At 46.1% G+C, this 15,540-nt stretch overlaps 1 protein-coding gene across 3 annotated transcripts in view; it reads right to left on the reverse strand.

Annotated features, from left to right (window-relative positions):
- Positions 1-15,182, reverse strand: part of ST6GALNAC2 (ST6 N-acetylgalactosaminide alpha-2,6-sialyltransferase 2) — a 47,019-nt gene extending 31,837 nt beyond the window's left edge. For all 3 annotated transcript variants that reach the window (XM_066617868.1, XM_066617867.1, XM_066617865.1), the window contains exon 1: positions 14,959-15,182. In XM_066617868.1, the coding sequence (XP_066473965.1) occupies positions 14,959-15,074 (116 nt within the window). In that variant the 5' untranslated portion in view covers positions 15,075-15,182. The remainder of the gene's footprint in view (positions 1-14,958) is intronic.
- Positions 15,183-15,540: the final 358 nt, after the last annotated feature.

Here is a 15,540-nt window from a genome sequence, read left to right on the forward strand (position 1 = left end):
TAGAATTGTAGTTTGAGGATTGTGTGAGATCTCATTGCTCCCCTCTCACAATTTCAGGGCCCAGGAAAAAGAAGGAATTACTATTACATTCATGTAAGTTGGCAGAGCTGTGCCCTCACTCTCCTGGAGTGCTCTTAGGCCTGTTATTGGATGACTTCACGGAGTTTTGTTACATCGGAGGTAAACAGCAGGGCATTCTATCCAAGTTGAGACACAGTTTCTATCTGGTACTGATATCTGAAATGGAATGGGAAATGGTGATCCCCTTGTAATCTGACAGATGAAAGACAGAGAAGGGGATGTCCCTGCTAATCAGAGCACAAAACAGCACTACGGGGCAAAAGTAGTGTTTTGATGTGGTTGAAAGCAGAATGCCAATTCACAAAGAGATCACTTCCCATTCTTCATTATAAAGAATTCCCTTTTTTCCCCAGGGCAAAATGCTGTCATATTATGAGCAGTAAAAACTCATAAATCCTGTTATTCCCCCCCTCCTCCAAAGGTTGGAATAAAATCCACCAATGGAAATGACATAAAAGCACATCACTAGTATTATTCTGTTCATGCCAATGGGTTTTGGTCCGGCACGTGAGATTTACAAGTAGTCACAAGTTTCTTGCAGTGCTCCAGGCAGGTTGGTTTGAAAGTATGTCTTGAGGGAGCACTCTGACTTGTAAACTTAAACCCAAATTGAAAGCTAATGCGGCACAATGACTCAGAAACCGAGCTGGGAAGTCCCAGATTCAAATCTCACTTCTTTTTGAAGAACTCACCCAGTGGCCTTAGGCATGTTATCCAGTCCTGCTTCTCCTCCCCTCGCTTGCTGTAATAATGGGATAACGAGACAGACCCAGCTTTTGAGGGTTGTGCACAGGATTGCAGCCCCAATCCTTAGCCGCTTTTTGTAAATGGCTGCCTATTTTATCTGTTGTTTAATCCTTTGCTATTTGCACTTTACAGGAGAGCAGTCTCCTTTGCTGTTGCCAGCACAGCAGGCAGATACAAAATGATGGGGAAAGGCTATCACTCATGCATAGAAGTAGTACCTATCTTTGGGCGAGAGCAGGTAGGTGGGCACCAATCCATGGCTAAGAGCTAGAGGGGAAAGCAGGTAGCTTTCTGCTGCTGATCACCCACTGCCTAGGTCTTTCAGGTTAGTTGCCACCCCTGGTGCTGCATACAGGGTGCTGCACAAACTTTTACACCCTACCCTCACCATTTCCCCTTCCCAATCTTCCCCACATCCCCCCAATCTCACCCACTCATACCCCCTGCAACCCAGATCTCTCTCGTGCCCCTTTTCATCCCTCCTGTGACTCCCCCGGCACCCCTCTAAACATACCTCCTTGCCACTGCCACTTCCCATCCTTCTCCCCACAACAAGCAGGGAGGGTGGGGGAGAGAAAAAGTGGACAGGGATGAGAATGCTGAGGTACAGCAACTCTTCTCACATCCTCTCCCATATGGTCTCTGCCTTTTTAACAGCAAGTCAGGGGGCTGAGAAGAGGAGGACGGCAGTGGCAACAGTGACAAGTGAAGATGGCAAATCCACATGTCAAAGAGGCCTGGCGAATCCGGGTGGCCAGTGGAGTGGTGGCTGCTCCTGCCAATGTACTTCCTGGGCCACCATTAATGGACTGTCCCTGGGAACCATGATGAAGGATACAAAGTAGTCTGAATGGATCTCAGCTCCTGCCACTGAGGTCTGATAACACACATTCCACTAGAATCACACATGGAGAGGCTAGAAGGGCTTTAAAAAAAATGCTTTCTGTGACGGAGGACTGTGCATCTAGCTGGGGCAGGCAGAAGAAGTACAGAACTGTTTTGCTTTCTAGCCAACAGCAAGCCATGTCAAGTTGTTGGGCTACTTGGCTGCCTGCACTTTCTCAGGCAGAATAGATAAGCTTACAGCAGCTCCACCTCCCAACATGCTAGGTGAAAAAGGAAGAAAGAGGTTCATTCATTGGGAAACAGAAGCTTGACTTCAAAGCCCTCTCGGAGCATGATTTAGGTGGAGGCAGGAGCATAACCTGCCCTGATTTAGGTGGAGGCGAGATCAATATCAGCATGTATCCACAGAAAATGCTTTATTGTGGATTAGACAAGGCCCATGTTGTTGAGGAAGCCTTCTCTGAAATATGAGGACTTGCTGATAGTGAACACAAACTCCTGACTTGGGTTTTTGGCAATTCCCCAGCTCTAAATGGGCTCTAGGATTATGTTCTTCTGTGGTTCCACTGAGTGACCAACGTCCGCCCACTCTGTCTGACAAGGCTCTTTATTTTGTATGTGTGCGCGCACTTCAAACTCCTACAGTGATTCCCTCAACAACTACAGTACACTCGGAGACAGCTGGAAGAGAGGCAAGTCCTGCTTCTGTTTAGAATCCTCAGTATGGAATCCCCATATTCCCTCTGGTTTACAAGTAGCCTAACTGTAAACTGGTTCAGTTGCAGAATTGAAGTCTTTTTTTCTTAACTGTAGCCCACAGGGGTTTACGTCAGTTTAACTGGTTTTGTGCCTACTGCCTTTGTCACAGTGACCTTCACTGAGAATATGCACTTTTCTCTAATAATAATCATCTTTCTACCTCTTTATCTAACCAAAGAAACTCAAACTCTCAAACTAAACTCACACTCAAAAACTCCAGAGGTTTGACAGAGTTGAACAACAAAATAAGTACAGGCTGATCTCCAGTGGGATCGGTGACTAACCCCTTGGAATAGCAGATCTCCCCATTACCATATCACAAAGTGCTTTTGGGGGTTCCTCAGTTTCCAAGTAGGTTTACCATGCAGCAAGAGGAGCTGCTGTTAAAAACAAACAAACCATAAACCCAAAGGCCTCCTTGACTTGTGGCATGAGTCATGTGATCCCTTGGATCTTGGCAATGTCATAAAATCAAATCTGTCTACATTTTAGTGTTGACAAATCTCCCAGTTTAGGGAGATTATTGTTCTTTCAAATTAGTGTTCAAATTATTTCAATTTCAAATAATAGTTCTTTCAAATTTAGTCTCAAGTGGATGCCAAAAATCACATTAAGGCAAATCATTTAAAAAAACAATGACCCTTTGCTTGGTGATTTAAAAACAGCCTTGCTGAGCTTTGTGATGTAAACCAGAGTCATTAAGAAGATAATCTATCAATCTCTCTCTCTCCAGGCACTTAGAAAGTCTTCAGTAGGAGTCAGCAACCCCTCCCTTCACCCAGAGCAAAGAGATTATATTTTAGGTGCTCAGGAGGAAAGGAGGGGTTGCTTACCTGAGAATGAAGCTAAGTGCCTGGAGAATGACTGATGGATTGTCAACCAGCTACCCTTTCTCACATTAAAGAGGCTATTGTTAAAGGACTGTTTTCCTTTAATTTAAAGGGCCCTTCTCATCCCATAGAAAGTCAATGGATTTTTGTACATGGATGAAAAACCCATGGATAGTTAGGTTATACCTGTAATTGCTTACATGACTGTCTCTCTCCAATAGTAAGAAAAGTGGGTTTTAAAACTGTGATTTTAAAGGGATGCATTTTTCCCCTTCTCCAGGGATCAGCACATTCCTTCTCATTTGCAGGGGCCATTTGTGTCGAGTCAAATCCGTGTATAAAAAATCTGTATAACAAGGTTGGACCTGTACTCTTAAATTCAGATTGCACACTGCTATCTTTGTAAACCCTCAGATTAGATTGTTAGATTGTAAATCCTCAGATTGCAAATTGCTCCCACACATTTGTGAATGTGATTTTGTAGGATTTCTATACCTTGTAGAGCTAAAAAAAACACAAAAACCTTCTTGTATTATTTTCACAAGCAAACTTTGCTGACATACACAGAATACCAGCATGAACATGTGCAGTTCTCACTTGTTTCATATTGGGCTGTGCTATTTTTACGGACAGTTCCTAGAATTTACCAGCACCACAGTTTTCCGAAGGTAGGTGCTTCATGGGTGTGTTTCTTTTTCGTTCCACCATTAGAGCTACTTGCTGTTGTCTTTTAACTAGAACTATTCTGAGAATGTTTCATATGACTTGCAAGCATAAGTGGTGGCCATGGTTTAAGAAGAAGAAAAAAAGGCAGCTTAGTCCAGCTCTAGCACATTATATCATGAGATTCCTTCTCCATGTCCTGAAACGAATTTAGCTTTGTTTGCACACACTAAAAATCAGTTTCAGATCGCATGCATGGCAGTGATATCACAACAGCAAATTGTCTCTTGCTGGAGCACTCTTGTGTAGCCACATACGCCAAATTGCTTTGTGAATTTGCTCTGATGGAATTGCTTTGTGGTCTTATCCTGGCATCTGCCTGGAAAACCAAAAGACATTAGACTAAGATCTTGTCCACATGACAACCTTGCTGTTGGGCAGCAGAAATACTTGCAAGTATAAAAGTGTCAGACATTCCAGATTGTCCAAGACTTGTCAAGTTGTAAGCAGCCTGACAACTAGAGCAGAAAACCAGGTCTCCAAAACCAGGGCAAACGATCAGGAAGCTTACAACAGACATTAATGACCAGGACTGGGGTAGATAAGTAACTCAGGACAAAAGACTGACAGAGCAATTGCATAAATCCTGCCTGCCACTTGGCAGACATTACTGTGTTTGCTATGGGCTTCAGGGCTGAGGAGTGATGAACTTAAGAACATAAGAACAGCTCCACTGGATCAGGCCATAGGCCCATCTAGTCCAGCTTCCTGTATCTCACAGCGGCCCACCAAATGCCCCAGGGAGCACACCAGATAACAAGAGACCTCATCCTGGTCCTTGCAAGATCCTCCCTTGCATCTGGCATTCTGACATAACCCATTTCTAAAATCAGGAAGTTGCGCACTTGTTGGTTGACACTTGATGGTTGACACTTGATGGTTGACACTTGTTAAATATATGCAGAAGTGAACAAACATGATTCCTCGGTTTGTTCCTCAGTTTGGAAATCATTGTTTGGCCATCCATCACAAAGGTCCTTTGTCTCTTGTTCTGCCCACACAGGATGGTCCTTGACATTGGACCATTCCTGGACGGTCAACTCCTTGAACTGCAACCATCAGAACAGATTCCAAAACATTCCGCTCAAGGAATGAACCAAGCTCCACATGCTTAGAGAGTGCAACTATGAGCCAGCTAATTTTTCAAAGAGATGCATTAAAGTGATTTGTGAATTTGAAAAGCTCTATTGTATTTAGCTCTAGGGTACAAGTTCAGGAATGAACATGGTACCCCTTATGAATGTACACTAACCAGTTTGCAGAAAATTTTCTCACCCTGCAACCTACATTGGCCTTGCAACACACACATGTTCACACATGTAAGGTTTGAAAAATGTTGCTAGTCTTCTGAGAATGGAATTATGTCCAAAAAATGGTATAAAAATTTATAGAAAGAACAAATTGGGGAGAAGATTTCAAAATATAGGCAGAAATACTGATCACCCAAGAGGAGTTGTGAGTCCTTTGTTGCTGCTTGGATATTCTACAGTTACTTGGTAATGTCAAAATAGTGGATTAGTAGAATTGCTAACCTCCACGACCAGCCAAGGATCAGCCTTCATCTCCAAGTGATTGCTGAAAGCAGTCCTGGAGATTTTAACAGGGACCCTGGTAATTTCCAAAGTAAAGAACATAAGAACAGCCCCTCTGGATCAGGCCATAGGCCCATCTAGTCCAGCTTCCTGTATCTCACAGTGGTTCACCAAATGCCTCAGGGAACACACAAGGCACACAATCCTGGTGCCATTCCTTGCATCTAAAAACATTATATCATGCTGGGGGAAAAAAATATCCAGGAATAACTTCAGACAGAGTTGGTAACTCTAAGGTAGCAGGACTGCCACTTGGTTTTTTGTGTAGGGTTCCTGTGCATGAGAAGCAGAAATCTAACAAGTAACACAACCCTGTTGCTGAATCATCATGCCTACACATGCCACATTGGTTGAATTTTCTTTTTGCTAATGTGCCTGGATTTATGTTATTTTTTTTTTTTACTTAATTACACCTTTCTGATCTTACAGCACTTTGTCCTGGTTATTCAGCTGTTCTGACATACACACAAAACTTCAACAACTTGCAAACAGGTTATGTTTGTTTTAGACTGAAGAGCGTTCAATAGTATGTGTCAGGCCTTTGGCATCCCAGGTCGTGAATTATTGTAAACCAGGATGTGGCAGGAGGGGCCTTGATGTCCAGGCCTGGTATAAAATGTACTTAAACGAACAGCAGCACTCTATGCTGATTAGCAATCAGCTGCACCTCTTACAGGTGAGAGTCACGTGAACTGGGTGGATGTGTGCAGAGTCACATAGGCTATGGTGGAGTGGTGCAATGCACCACTGGAAAGCCAATCAGAGTGGGTCACAAGACTGTCTTGTGACTATGAGGTCACCCTACTCTGATTGGCTGGCCCGGGTATATATAGGGCAAGCACAGACACCAAGGTGTGGGTTGTGGTGGTGGTGTTTCTTGCGTACTGATTTGGACTGCCTTCTTGTGACTGTGACCTGCTGTATCCCTGACTTCTGGACCATTTGACTGACTACTCTTCTACATCTTAAAATCTAGTGGAAAGATTTAAGCAAGTCTGACTTACTCAAACATGCCCTTCCCATCACCTTCATTGCAAACTCTTTTGGAAACCAAAAAAGATGAGGGCGAAAGCATCCATCAATGCTCAACTGGAACTGTCAGCATGAAGGAATGTCCATTGCTGATGATATCACTGCCGTTAATGATTATCTCTTGACTAGGCACATTGCCTTGAGGTCAGCTTCAAGTTGGTTTTATAAAAAATAAATTATTAAAATTATTCAGTTTTAAAGAGTTAAAATTATTCAGAGTAGTCTCTGAAATGCCACCTTTGCTGAAAAATAGCATTAAAGGGTTACAATCACACTATTCATTCAAGTGCAAAACCTTGAATGAGTTAATAGCATTCAGTGTTTTCAATGATTAGATCAAGAGGCCCATTGTAAGGAGAGGCTAATGCGTGGGGCAGGCACAGTTTTGTTGTGGTTACCTCCTAGCCTGCTCACCATAGTTCCCTGAACAACAAAGCAGCAAGTGCAGATCTAAGTTGAAACCATCAGTGGGATGATTGGGAAGGCCTGGTGCCAACTACAGTCCTTTGTGTTGAAAAGAGAACTAGGAGCAGCTTAGAGTTGAGGAGGGTAGTGATGCCAGCCTAACTAAACGTATCGGGCAATTGTGTAGATTTATGCCCTTTATGGACAGGGAACCATGCAGCGATTTCTTTTGCTCTGTAAAACCATGTTGTGAGCTACTGTGGAAAAGTGTACGTTACTATTCTTAATAATACTCTCCAAGGCACTGGAGGGATACCACATAAACGAGCAAATTCCGTGGTCTTATAGTCCAAGGATTTACTGGATCTCATTGTGGCTTGGGAATACATTCCCAGGTATGGCTGAGTTCTGAAGGTGCAGCCTCCAGCAGCTGTTTATGTCCCTGAAAATCTATTATCTGGGTGGGAACAGTTGATGAGATTTGACTGAAAGCAGGAAGAATAATTGTTTCTTTCAATGAAGAGCATGTTAGACAAGATGACAAGTGAGAACCACTACCTGGCATTCTCCAAGAAAGTTGACCTGTGTCACCTATCCTCTAAGGGCTTGTGTCACTGTAGGCCAGGGCTTTTCAAACTGGGGCATTGTAACGCCACAGCCTGGGGGCCCTGGCCCCTGCCCCCTTAAGGGGGGCTCAGGGGGGCTGTAGGGGTGCGGGGAGCCCGGCGCGACCTGCAGCAGGGCTCCCCACAGCAGTGAAAGTAGATGCGGAGCGATCGCGCTCCACTGTGGGGCACGATTGCTCCGCATCTACTTTCACTGCTGTGGGGAGCCCTGCTGCAGGTCGTGCCGGGCTCCCCGCACCCCCAGGAGGTTGCAGGGGCTTGGGTACATGTACCCAAGCCCCTGCAGCCCCCCCTGAGCGGCACGATCCTGGGGATCGCGCATTGCCTTCCCCCACCCCTGCTGCCTCCCCCCTCCCGCCCACGCAAGAACTCAGTGGCTCTCAAAAACTCCCAGAGAGTTTGAGAACCACTGCTGTAGGCATTTCTCCTGTTCAGAAAGTTTGGTTGTTTCTAAAATATATCTTGTCACAGGTGACTAAATGTTACACACAGTGACTGTAACGAAACTCTGGCCTTCCTTTTTTTACAGTGACAGGCAAACTGGGAGGCTCCAACCTGAAGCAGAGTAAAACAAGGAGGGAGAGAGTACATAACCCTTTCCCCACCAGAAAATTGTCCTCAAAATTGTGCCCTGGCTGCTTTTTGCTCCTGCGTGGTCTCAAGATCTAAGCAAAACATGCATTTGGCAGAACAATGGATAGGGGGAAAAATGTTAAGCAGTCTTTTCCCTCCACCATCACTTCTCAGCTACACAGTTCAAAATTCAAGCCTTTGGAGGCTGCTTTGCACTGAAAACAAGTCCCTTGTTGTCATGAAAGTGCCATAAACCACGCCAGCACAATTGCACTTTGGCCGGCACAAGGGACTTGTGCAGGCCTTCCCATGGCAACATGGGCCCCATGGAGGGTGAGTTTGTGTTGGCTGATGCAGGGGTCAGGAGGGGCATGGGGAGGGCAGGGAAGAGGTGGGAGGGAGGTGTTTTGGAGCAGGGGGCATTCCCAGGGGTGGGCAGGTGGGGTGTGGAAGGCATGGCCAGGATCTGGCAATTATGCCAGATCCTAACCCCATTCCTGGGCAACCCGAGAAGGCCCCAGGCTGCTCAGATTTGCGCCGCCGATTTCCCTTGCCCAGGGCTGAGCTGCTTTCAGCCCCAATCCTGCCTTGGATGCAGGGCAGGTTAGGATTGCACTGCATGCCTCATTACAAGCATGTATATCTAACCTGTAGTTTGCTGACAAGAAATGGGTACAAGTGTGATGCCAAGTGCTCCCTGGCTTTGCTATCTTAATGAGCATAAATATTTCCGTTCAACTGAAACGCACTCTGGTTTGGTGTCTCGCTTTTGAAAAAGAGATGATACCCCAACAACGCAAACCCTCCCTTTGCAAATGATCAATAGACCTTTTTGACTCAGCCAAGACAGTAGTTTCCAGCAGCCTTTCCTAAGTGAACAAAGGTGGGGCGGTTCTGAATTTCTGGCCACACATTCATTTTTCATTCTGAATTGTTTGCAGGAAAGATAACCATCAGAACTCTTTGATCCATGTTATTGTAAAATACTAATGGGCTTGAAAAGAAAGAGATATTGTTTGATCAGTGTAAAGAAAAAGACTGAAAGACAGACAGGCTGGAACGTTCTTTCTGCAAATACTGAGCTCCTCCAATGAAGTTCCCTGAAATGTCTGGTGATGAATGTTCTGCAGGTTCTAATTTCGAACACTAGTCTGTAACAACTATAAAGACAAATACATTTTGTTTCACTGTAACGTAGTTACAAATACAGTGCTATTGAGAAAAAGGGACATAGCGGGAAAATGGGGGAAGGGGGATACAGAGCCAGCCCTGAACCACAGGGCTTTGTTACCATATAGCTGGAAACGGAAAGGATAATGTAGTGGGAAGAGTTTTAACCTTATGGAACAGATCTTCTGACCCCAACGCTCACCTCCAGAATACTGTAACCCGGTGGTTCCCTAACTTACCAGGGTCACGGGGGTTCCCTAGCTTACCATTCTTCCAAGGCACCCTGCCACAGTGGCAGCAGCAGCTAGTACTTCCCCCAAATCGTATGTGAACCACGTGAGATCACGCAGACATTGTGCGAGACCTCATGCAGTCTTGGGCCAGGCAAGATGATGATGCCCAGGAGAGCTGGAGGAAGAAGCCACCAGGGACATCTCAAGTTTGCTGCAGTACCCTCAGGCACCGTGGCACACAATTTGGGAACCACTGCTATAACCTGTTAGGGGCTCAAGCAAGCCAATTCTCACCCCCACTCCTTCTTCCCTCCCCAACTAGCACCTTCAATATCCTGCGTGTCAGCTTCCCTCTTCCATAAAGTTAGTTTCCAGACTCAAGCAATTTGCCCAGCTTCCAAGCCCTCTTGGCTCCCTTAAGATGGAAGTGAGAGGAGCCCATGGGAGGGGGGGGCAACAAGAGGGGGGGAATGGAGAAATCCAGGATTTCAACGTAACTGTGATTGGGCAGCAGCATGTCATTGTGTGACCCTGCCCAGACAAGGAGTGGGGCAAAGCCAGAGGTTCTTGCCTCTGCGATGCGAACAAAAACTTTCTTCTCAGGAGATGAGCTACTTTAACATTTTCTTATGTCTGCTCTCTCAATATTCTGTAAGTCCTGGAAGCTCACAGAGTGCACAAACTCATTTGAGGGTTTTTAAACATTCATTTTCATTTATTAAAGTATATTTTAGGCTTGTCCTTAAGCCTGTGAAATTTAGCCGCCTGCAAAAACTTTTGCTCACCTGCTTTTGGGGGCTATTTACCCTTCTTATTGCTGGCAACGAGGGAGCTTTTTTCCCCTTTTAAAATGTTTGTCACTGTGCTGGTATCACCAGCTTTAGCTCCACTTGAAGCACTGATAGCATTTCCTATCAGTTAAATGCTGAAATGGGGTGGTCCTCTTTTTTTCTTTTCTTTTGCTGGTCCTCATCTTTTAATCTCCAGAATGCACCAGGAAATGACCTTACAACACATTCTAGAGGGAGAAAGAAGGCTACTGGCAGGAGCCTCGCCCCAGCAATGCTACCATTGCTTCTAGTGCTATTGAAGTCACTGCTGCTCAGAGAAGCCCCACAAAACAAAGACAAGTCGCTGAGCCAGCTGCTCTGCCCGCTTCTCACAGCCATGCCACGGACCAGAAGAGACCACTGAAGGACACCCAGAGTGCCAGGAACCTGAAAGTACCACTTTGGATACATATGTGGTGGGGAAAACCCCTTCTAGGACTGAAGCACCTTAGCATGCAAAAGGGGATCAGATTTTGTAAGAACATGCAAGCATTACAGAAATATGTATCTTCTTGTCTGTCTATTTAAAACAAATCTGGTCCCATTGTGACTATAAAAGAGTCATCATGTACAAAGCATTTCTTAGCTCAAAAGTGGTGTCTTCCAATCTAAGCTAATGTTTATTTACAAATTGTACACTGAACATTTAAAGTCTCCAAAAGGTGACCTGCGGGCCCCATCTGGCCCACCAACACATTTTGATCAGCCTGCTGAACCGAGTGGCATTATAATGATGTATGGCCATCCCTCCCTCAATCTGTTCCTCTTCTCCTGTTCCTGCCACCACACACCTTCTTCTTCCTGCAGGATGAAGTAACTGCTGAGCTGGGTCACTCTTGCTAAGGGAGAGAGAACAAGAGCAAGCAAGCAGTCTCACAGCTGCCAAAGTCTTCCAAATATTTTTTTCTCCTATTGTGAAAATTCATAGAGTTCTGTACAATGTATGTGTTGTTTTCGATAATTGACCTGCTCCAGCCCAGTACGAGCAAGACAGAGTGACGTGGCCCTGGTAGCTGAAGCCTTGGGTTCCTTTCCTTTGAACAGTAAACCATCTCAAAGAAGAAAGAAATAATTAAAATATTTGACTTTACTCAGACTTATGTACCTTAATTTTTCTCAGATTATTATTGTACAACTGATTCATTGATTTGTGGACATTTTTACATTCCAGGGTTGAACAAACAAGGACAAGTTATTCTTAAATGTTTTAAGTGCCTTAATTCTTCCTGCCCAACTCTCTTTAATAACTAATAATTAAGAACTCACAATCAACACTAATGGTTTTTGCAACCACTTTATTTTTTCTAGCCTTTTTCTAATTTACCCATCTTTTTACCATTACAATTCCTTAGGATAGGAGCAAGAACTCCTTGACTGCCTCCCTATTGCAGGATGCAATTCACGTCACATTGGCACAGCTATATCAGTGCTGAAAGGTTGGTTAGGATTGCACCCTATGTGATCACCAGCTATGTATAAACACCCACTAGCAGGAAGTCACATCTCCAACAGTTTGACTTTACCCCAACCATTATTCCAAGAGAAGCAGCATCAATACAAAATCCTTCAAGTTTTCCCTTATGGCAATATATTTTGTGAAACAGAAAATTCTAACCTATCAACATATTGTCATTTCTTGATCAGAATGTAGATCTTTCTCCTGTAGTCACCTAAGCTTGCCAATAAAAAGGTTCCTTATGTATTCAGATCTTGTAGATATTAAACAATAATCCCTTTCTCTCTTGAGTTATTAATTAGGTTTATAACTCTGTTATGCTCCTCTTATTGACTTATTTTCTTATTTAAATTCTTATTAACATATTTCTTAGCTGAAAATCTCAAAAACTTTGAACCCCTTGAAACAAGTACAGATGCAAAAGTATAGTCATACAGTGGTTAAAGTCAGGAGCTATGCACCCCAAATCCCGGGTTCTAAGCTTAGCCATGAACCAACTGCATAGATTTAGAAGAGTTACAGTGCAATCCTAGACATGTCTACTTGGAAGTAAGTATGAGTATGTTAAATAGGGTTTACTCCCAGGAAAGTGTACAAAGGATTTCAGCTTTACTGTCTCTTTACTTCTGCATCTGTAGTACAGGGATGGTTGGTTGGCAACCTTCAGTCTCTAAAGATTATGGTATAAGTCTACAGCACCCGGTATTCCCAGGCGGTCTCTCATCCAAGTACTAACCAGGCCTGACCCTGCATATGTAACATGCATTACAGTATGTATGATGTATCTGTAGCATCTGTATAGCCCAGGGTCTTCAAACTTTTTGGCCAGAGGGCTGCATGAAATATCTGGTGCAGTGCTGAGGGCCAGAAAAAAATTTAATTATAAAATTTAAATAAATAGAGATGGAACTTAGATGAATGAATAAATGAATGAGTGGGCTCATTCACTCAGCCTCTCTGGCCTTCAGAACACCCTCCAGAAGCAATTGGAGCACAGCTCTGGTCATGTTCAGTTGAGTGGGCCAGATGCTTTCAGGAGACAAGAGGCTGGCCGCAGGCCAGATAGTGGCTTGCTGTGGGCCACATCTGGCCCCCGGGCCAGGGTTTGGAGATCCCTGGTATAGCCAATACAGGGAACAACCCCACTGGATCTTGCAAAAATTATTGACTTAAGATATGGAAACACTTTAAGCACTAATAAACACCAAGCATAATCATAATGTCATTTATGAAAGGCACTCACACATAAAAATCATGGGTTCCGCCTTCAGGCGAATGCATGGATGTTAACCAGGAAAAACCAGTCCCGTGTTTATATACCTTTGGCAGACAATGATTGATTTATACATGGGTGACATTAAATGACACAATTCAGATGTAATCTGCACCCAGAATCAATCCCTGAGGACACAATGTATGATGTTTCCCCAGTGAGATTTGAACCCAGGTTTCAATGATACATATTTGGTTTATTTTCCTTTGTGTGTTCCCCCAACACAGAGCTACACATATGAAATGGGACATATTACCACAGCTATTTTTATCAATATGCTTCTGGATAACACAGCAGGAAATAGTGCCCCCCTCCCCTCCCAGACTGATGTATTGGTAAGAACAAGTGACTTATGCAGAAGGGGGACAGGACACTGAGCACAGGATCTTATGCTAACCACTGGGATGCACATTCACCAAGCACTGTGTCTTAATGTGCAGGATAATTCAGCATGTCACACATAGAGTATAGAGCCACATACAGTATAGAGCCACAAACTCTATACTGCTCTCTCAGCTATGGGGAAAGACTAAGTGGATTAGCAACATGGATTGTGGCATTGTCCACATCCACAACCCTGAAATTGGAAATTCCAAAACATTCCCACTCCACATCCCCCAGTTTAAAGCCATCTGGTGATCCCCTCCCGAAGAACCCTGCAGTCCTCTGGTTGGTCCGCTTGACCCACCAATTGAGACTCCCGCATTGTTGTAGGGAACCCTGGAGCACGGCAGGCATCTAAAGGCTCACCCGCTTGCGCATTTATGCACTCCACTGAACTTAATGAGCATGCCCTGCCTGCTTTTATTCCCAGCCTTTTGGAAGGGGAGGACAATACCCCTCTTTCTCTCCAGCACTTGGCTGCCCTGGGTTGCCTTTCCTCCCTCTCCAGGAGGAGAGGTAGCCTAGTGGTTGCTGCGCTGGATTGTCTCTTGCACAGCTCGGAACATCAAGTGGGGGTGGGTGGGTGAGAGGGCTGCATGCATGTTCTCTTTGTGAAGCAACATGTGCAGCACATCTCTGGAAGCCAGATTTTGCTTGGCATCTTCTTTTATCCCATTGCATTCCCCCCCCCCAACCTGTGTCCTTTCTGTACACTGACCACAAGAGATCCCCAGGAATCAGACCCAGACAATGGAGAATGTTAAGCAAGAAGTGCCTTAGGACCCAATCCTATCCAATTTTCCAGCTCTGGTGCAGCCACAATGCAGCCTTGTGTAAGGGAACACATGTTCCCATACCCTGAGACTGCCCCTCCACCACAGGGTGCAGCGCACACTCCACTGGCACAACTGCACTAGCACTGGAAATTGGATAGGATTGAACACTTAGAACCCATTCCTATCCGTGTCTACTCAGAGGTAAGTCCCATTCTAGTCAATGGGGCTTACTCCCTGGTAAGTGTAGATTAGGCTTGCAGCCTTAGAGCCCAATCCTAATCTAGTCAACGGGGCTCACTCCCAGGAAAGTGGGGACAGGACTGCAGCCCCAGAGCCCACTCCCAGGCACGTCTCCTCAGAAGTCAGTCCCCTTCTAGCCAATGGGGCTTACTCCCAGGGAAGTGCGGCGAGGACCGCAGCCCCAGTTGGGGCTTTCCGGCAGCGCTTGATGCCCCTTCAGCGGCACCCTTGCTGGATGGCTTGGGGCGGCACCTTCTTGCCCAGCGCGATGGGCATTCCCAGCTCCCGGCCGCTCTCGAGAAGAGGGGGGCTGCTTTCACCCCCCCTTTCTTGTGCACGCCTCGCCCTGGGTCGCGCAGCCCCCCCCCCCCGCCCGCCTCACCTGGACGCGGTGCTGGGACTGCCGGGCGAGGCGTAGTGGCGCCCGTAGAAGACGAGCGAGGCGGCCAGCCCGGCCAGGAAGAGCAGGCAGAGCCGCTTCCAGCGCGGGGACCCCATGCGGGCAAGTAGCGGAGCAGCCGCCTGTCCCGCCGTCCTCCAAGGGAGCCCGGCGCAGCCTGCCCAGCAGATCCGCTCCGGAGCGCTGCCGCCTCTTGCAGCGGGCGGCGCCTCTGCAAACTTCTGCCCGGGCGCGCCTGAGCTCCGTGGCACGCGGCCGGCTGCCCCCTCCCCTCCCCTCCCCCCCCCTCCCCCCTCGCATCTGCTGGCCGCCACCTTCCGAGGAGAGGGAGGGGGCGCAGCTCGCCAACTGCTTCAGACCCAAGCCCAGGCGTGTCTACTCAGAAGTCAGTCCCACTGCAGTCAATGGGGCTTACTCCCAGGTAAGCATGGATAGGATCGCAGCCTTCGAGCCCCATCCTATGCATGTCTACTCATAAGAACATAAGAACAGCCCCACTGGATCAGGCCATAGGCCCATCTAGTCCAGCTTCCTGTATCTCACAGCGGCCCAGCAAACGCCCCA

This window comes from Tiliqua scincoides, chromosome 2, assembly GCF_035046505.1.
Source record: "Tiliqua scincoides isolate rTilSci1 chromosome 2, rTilSci1.hap2, whole genome shotgun sequence".
Classification (NCBI taxonomy): domain Eukaryota; kingdom Metazoa; phylum Chordata; class Lepidosauria; order Squamata; family Scincidae; genus Tiliqua; species Tiliqua scincoides.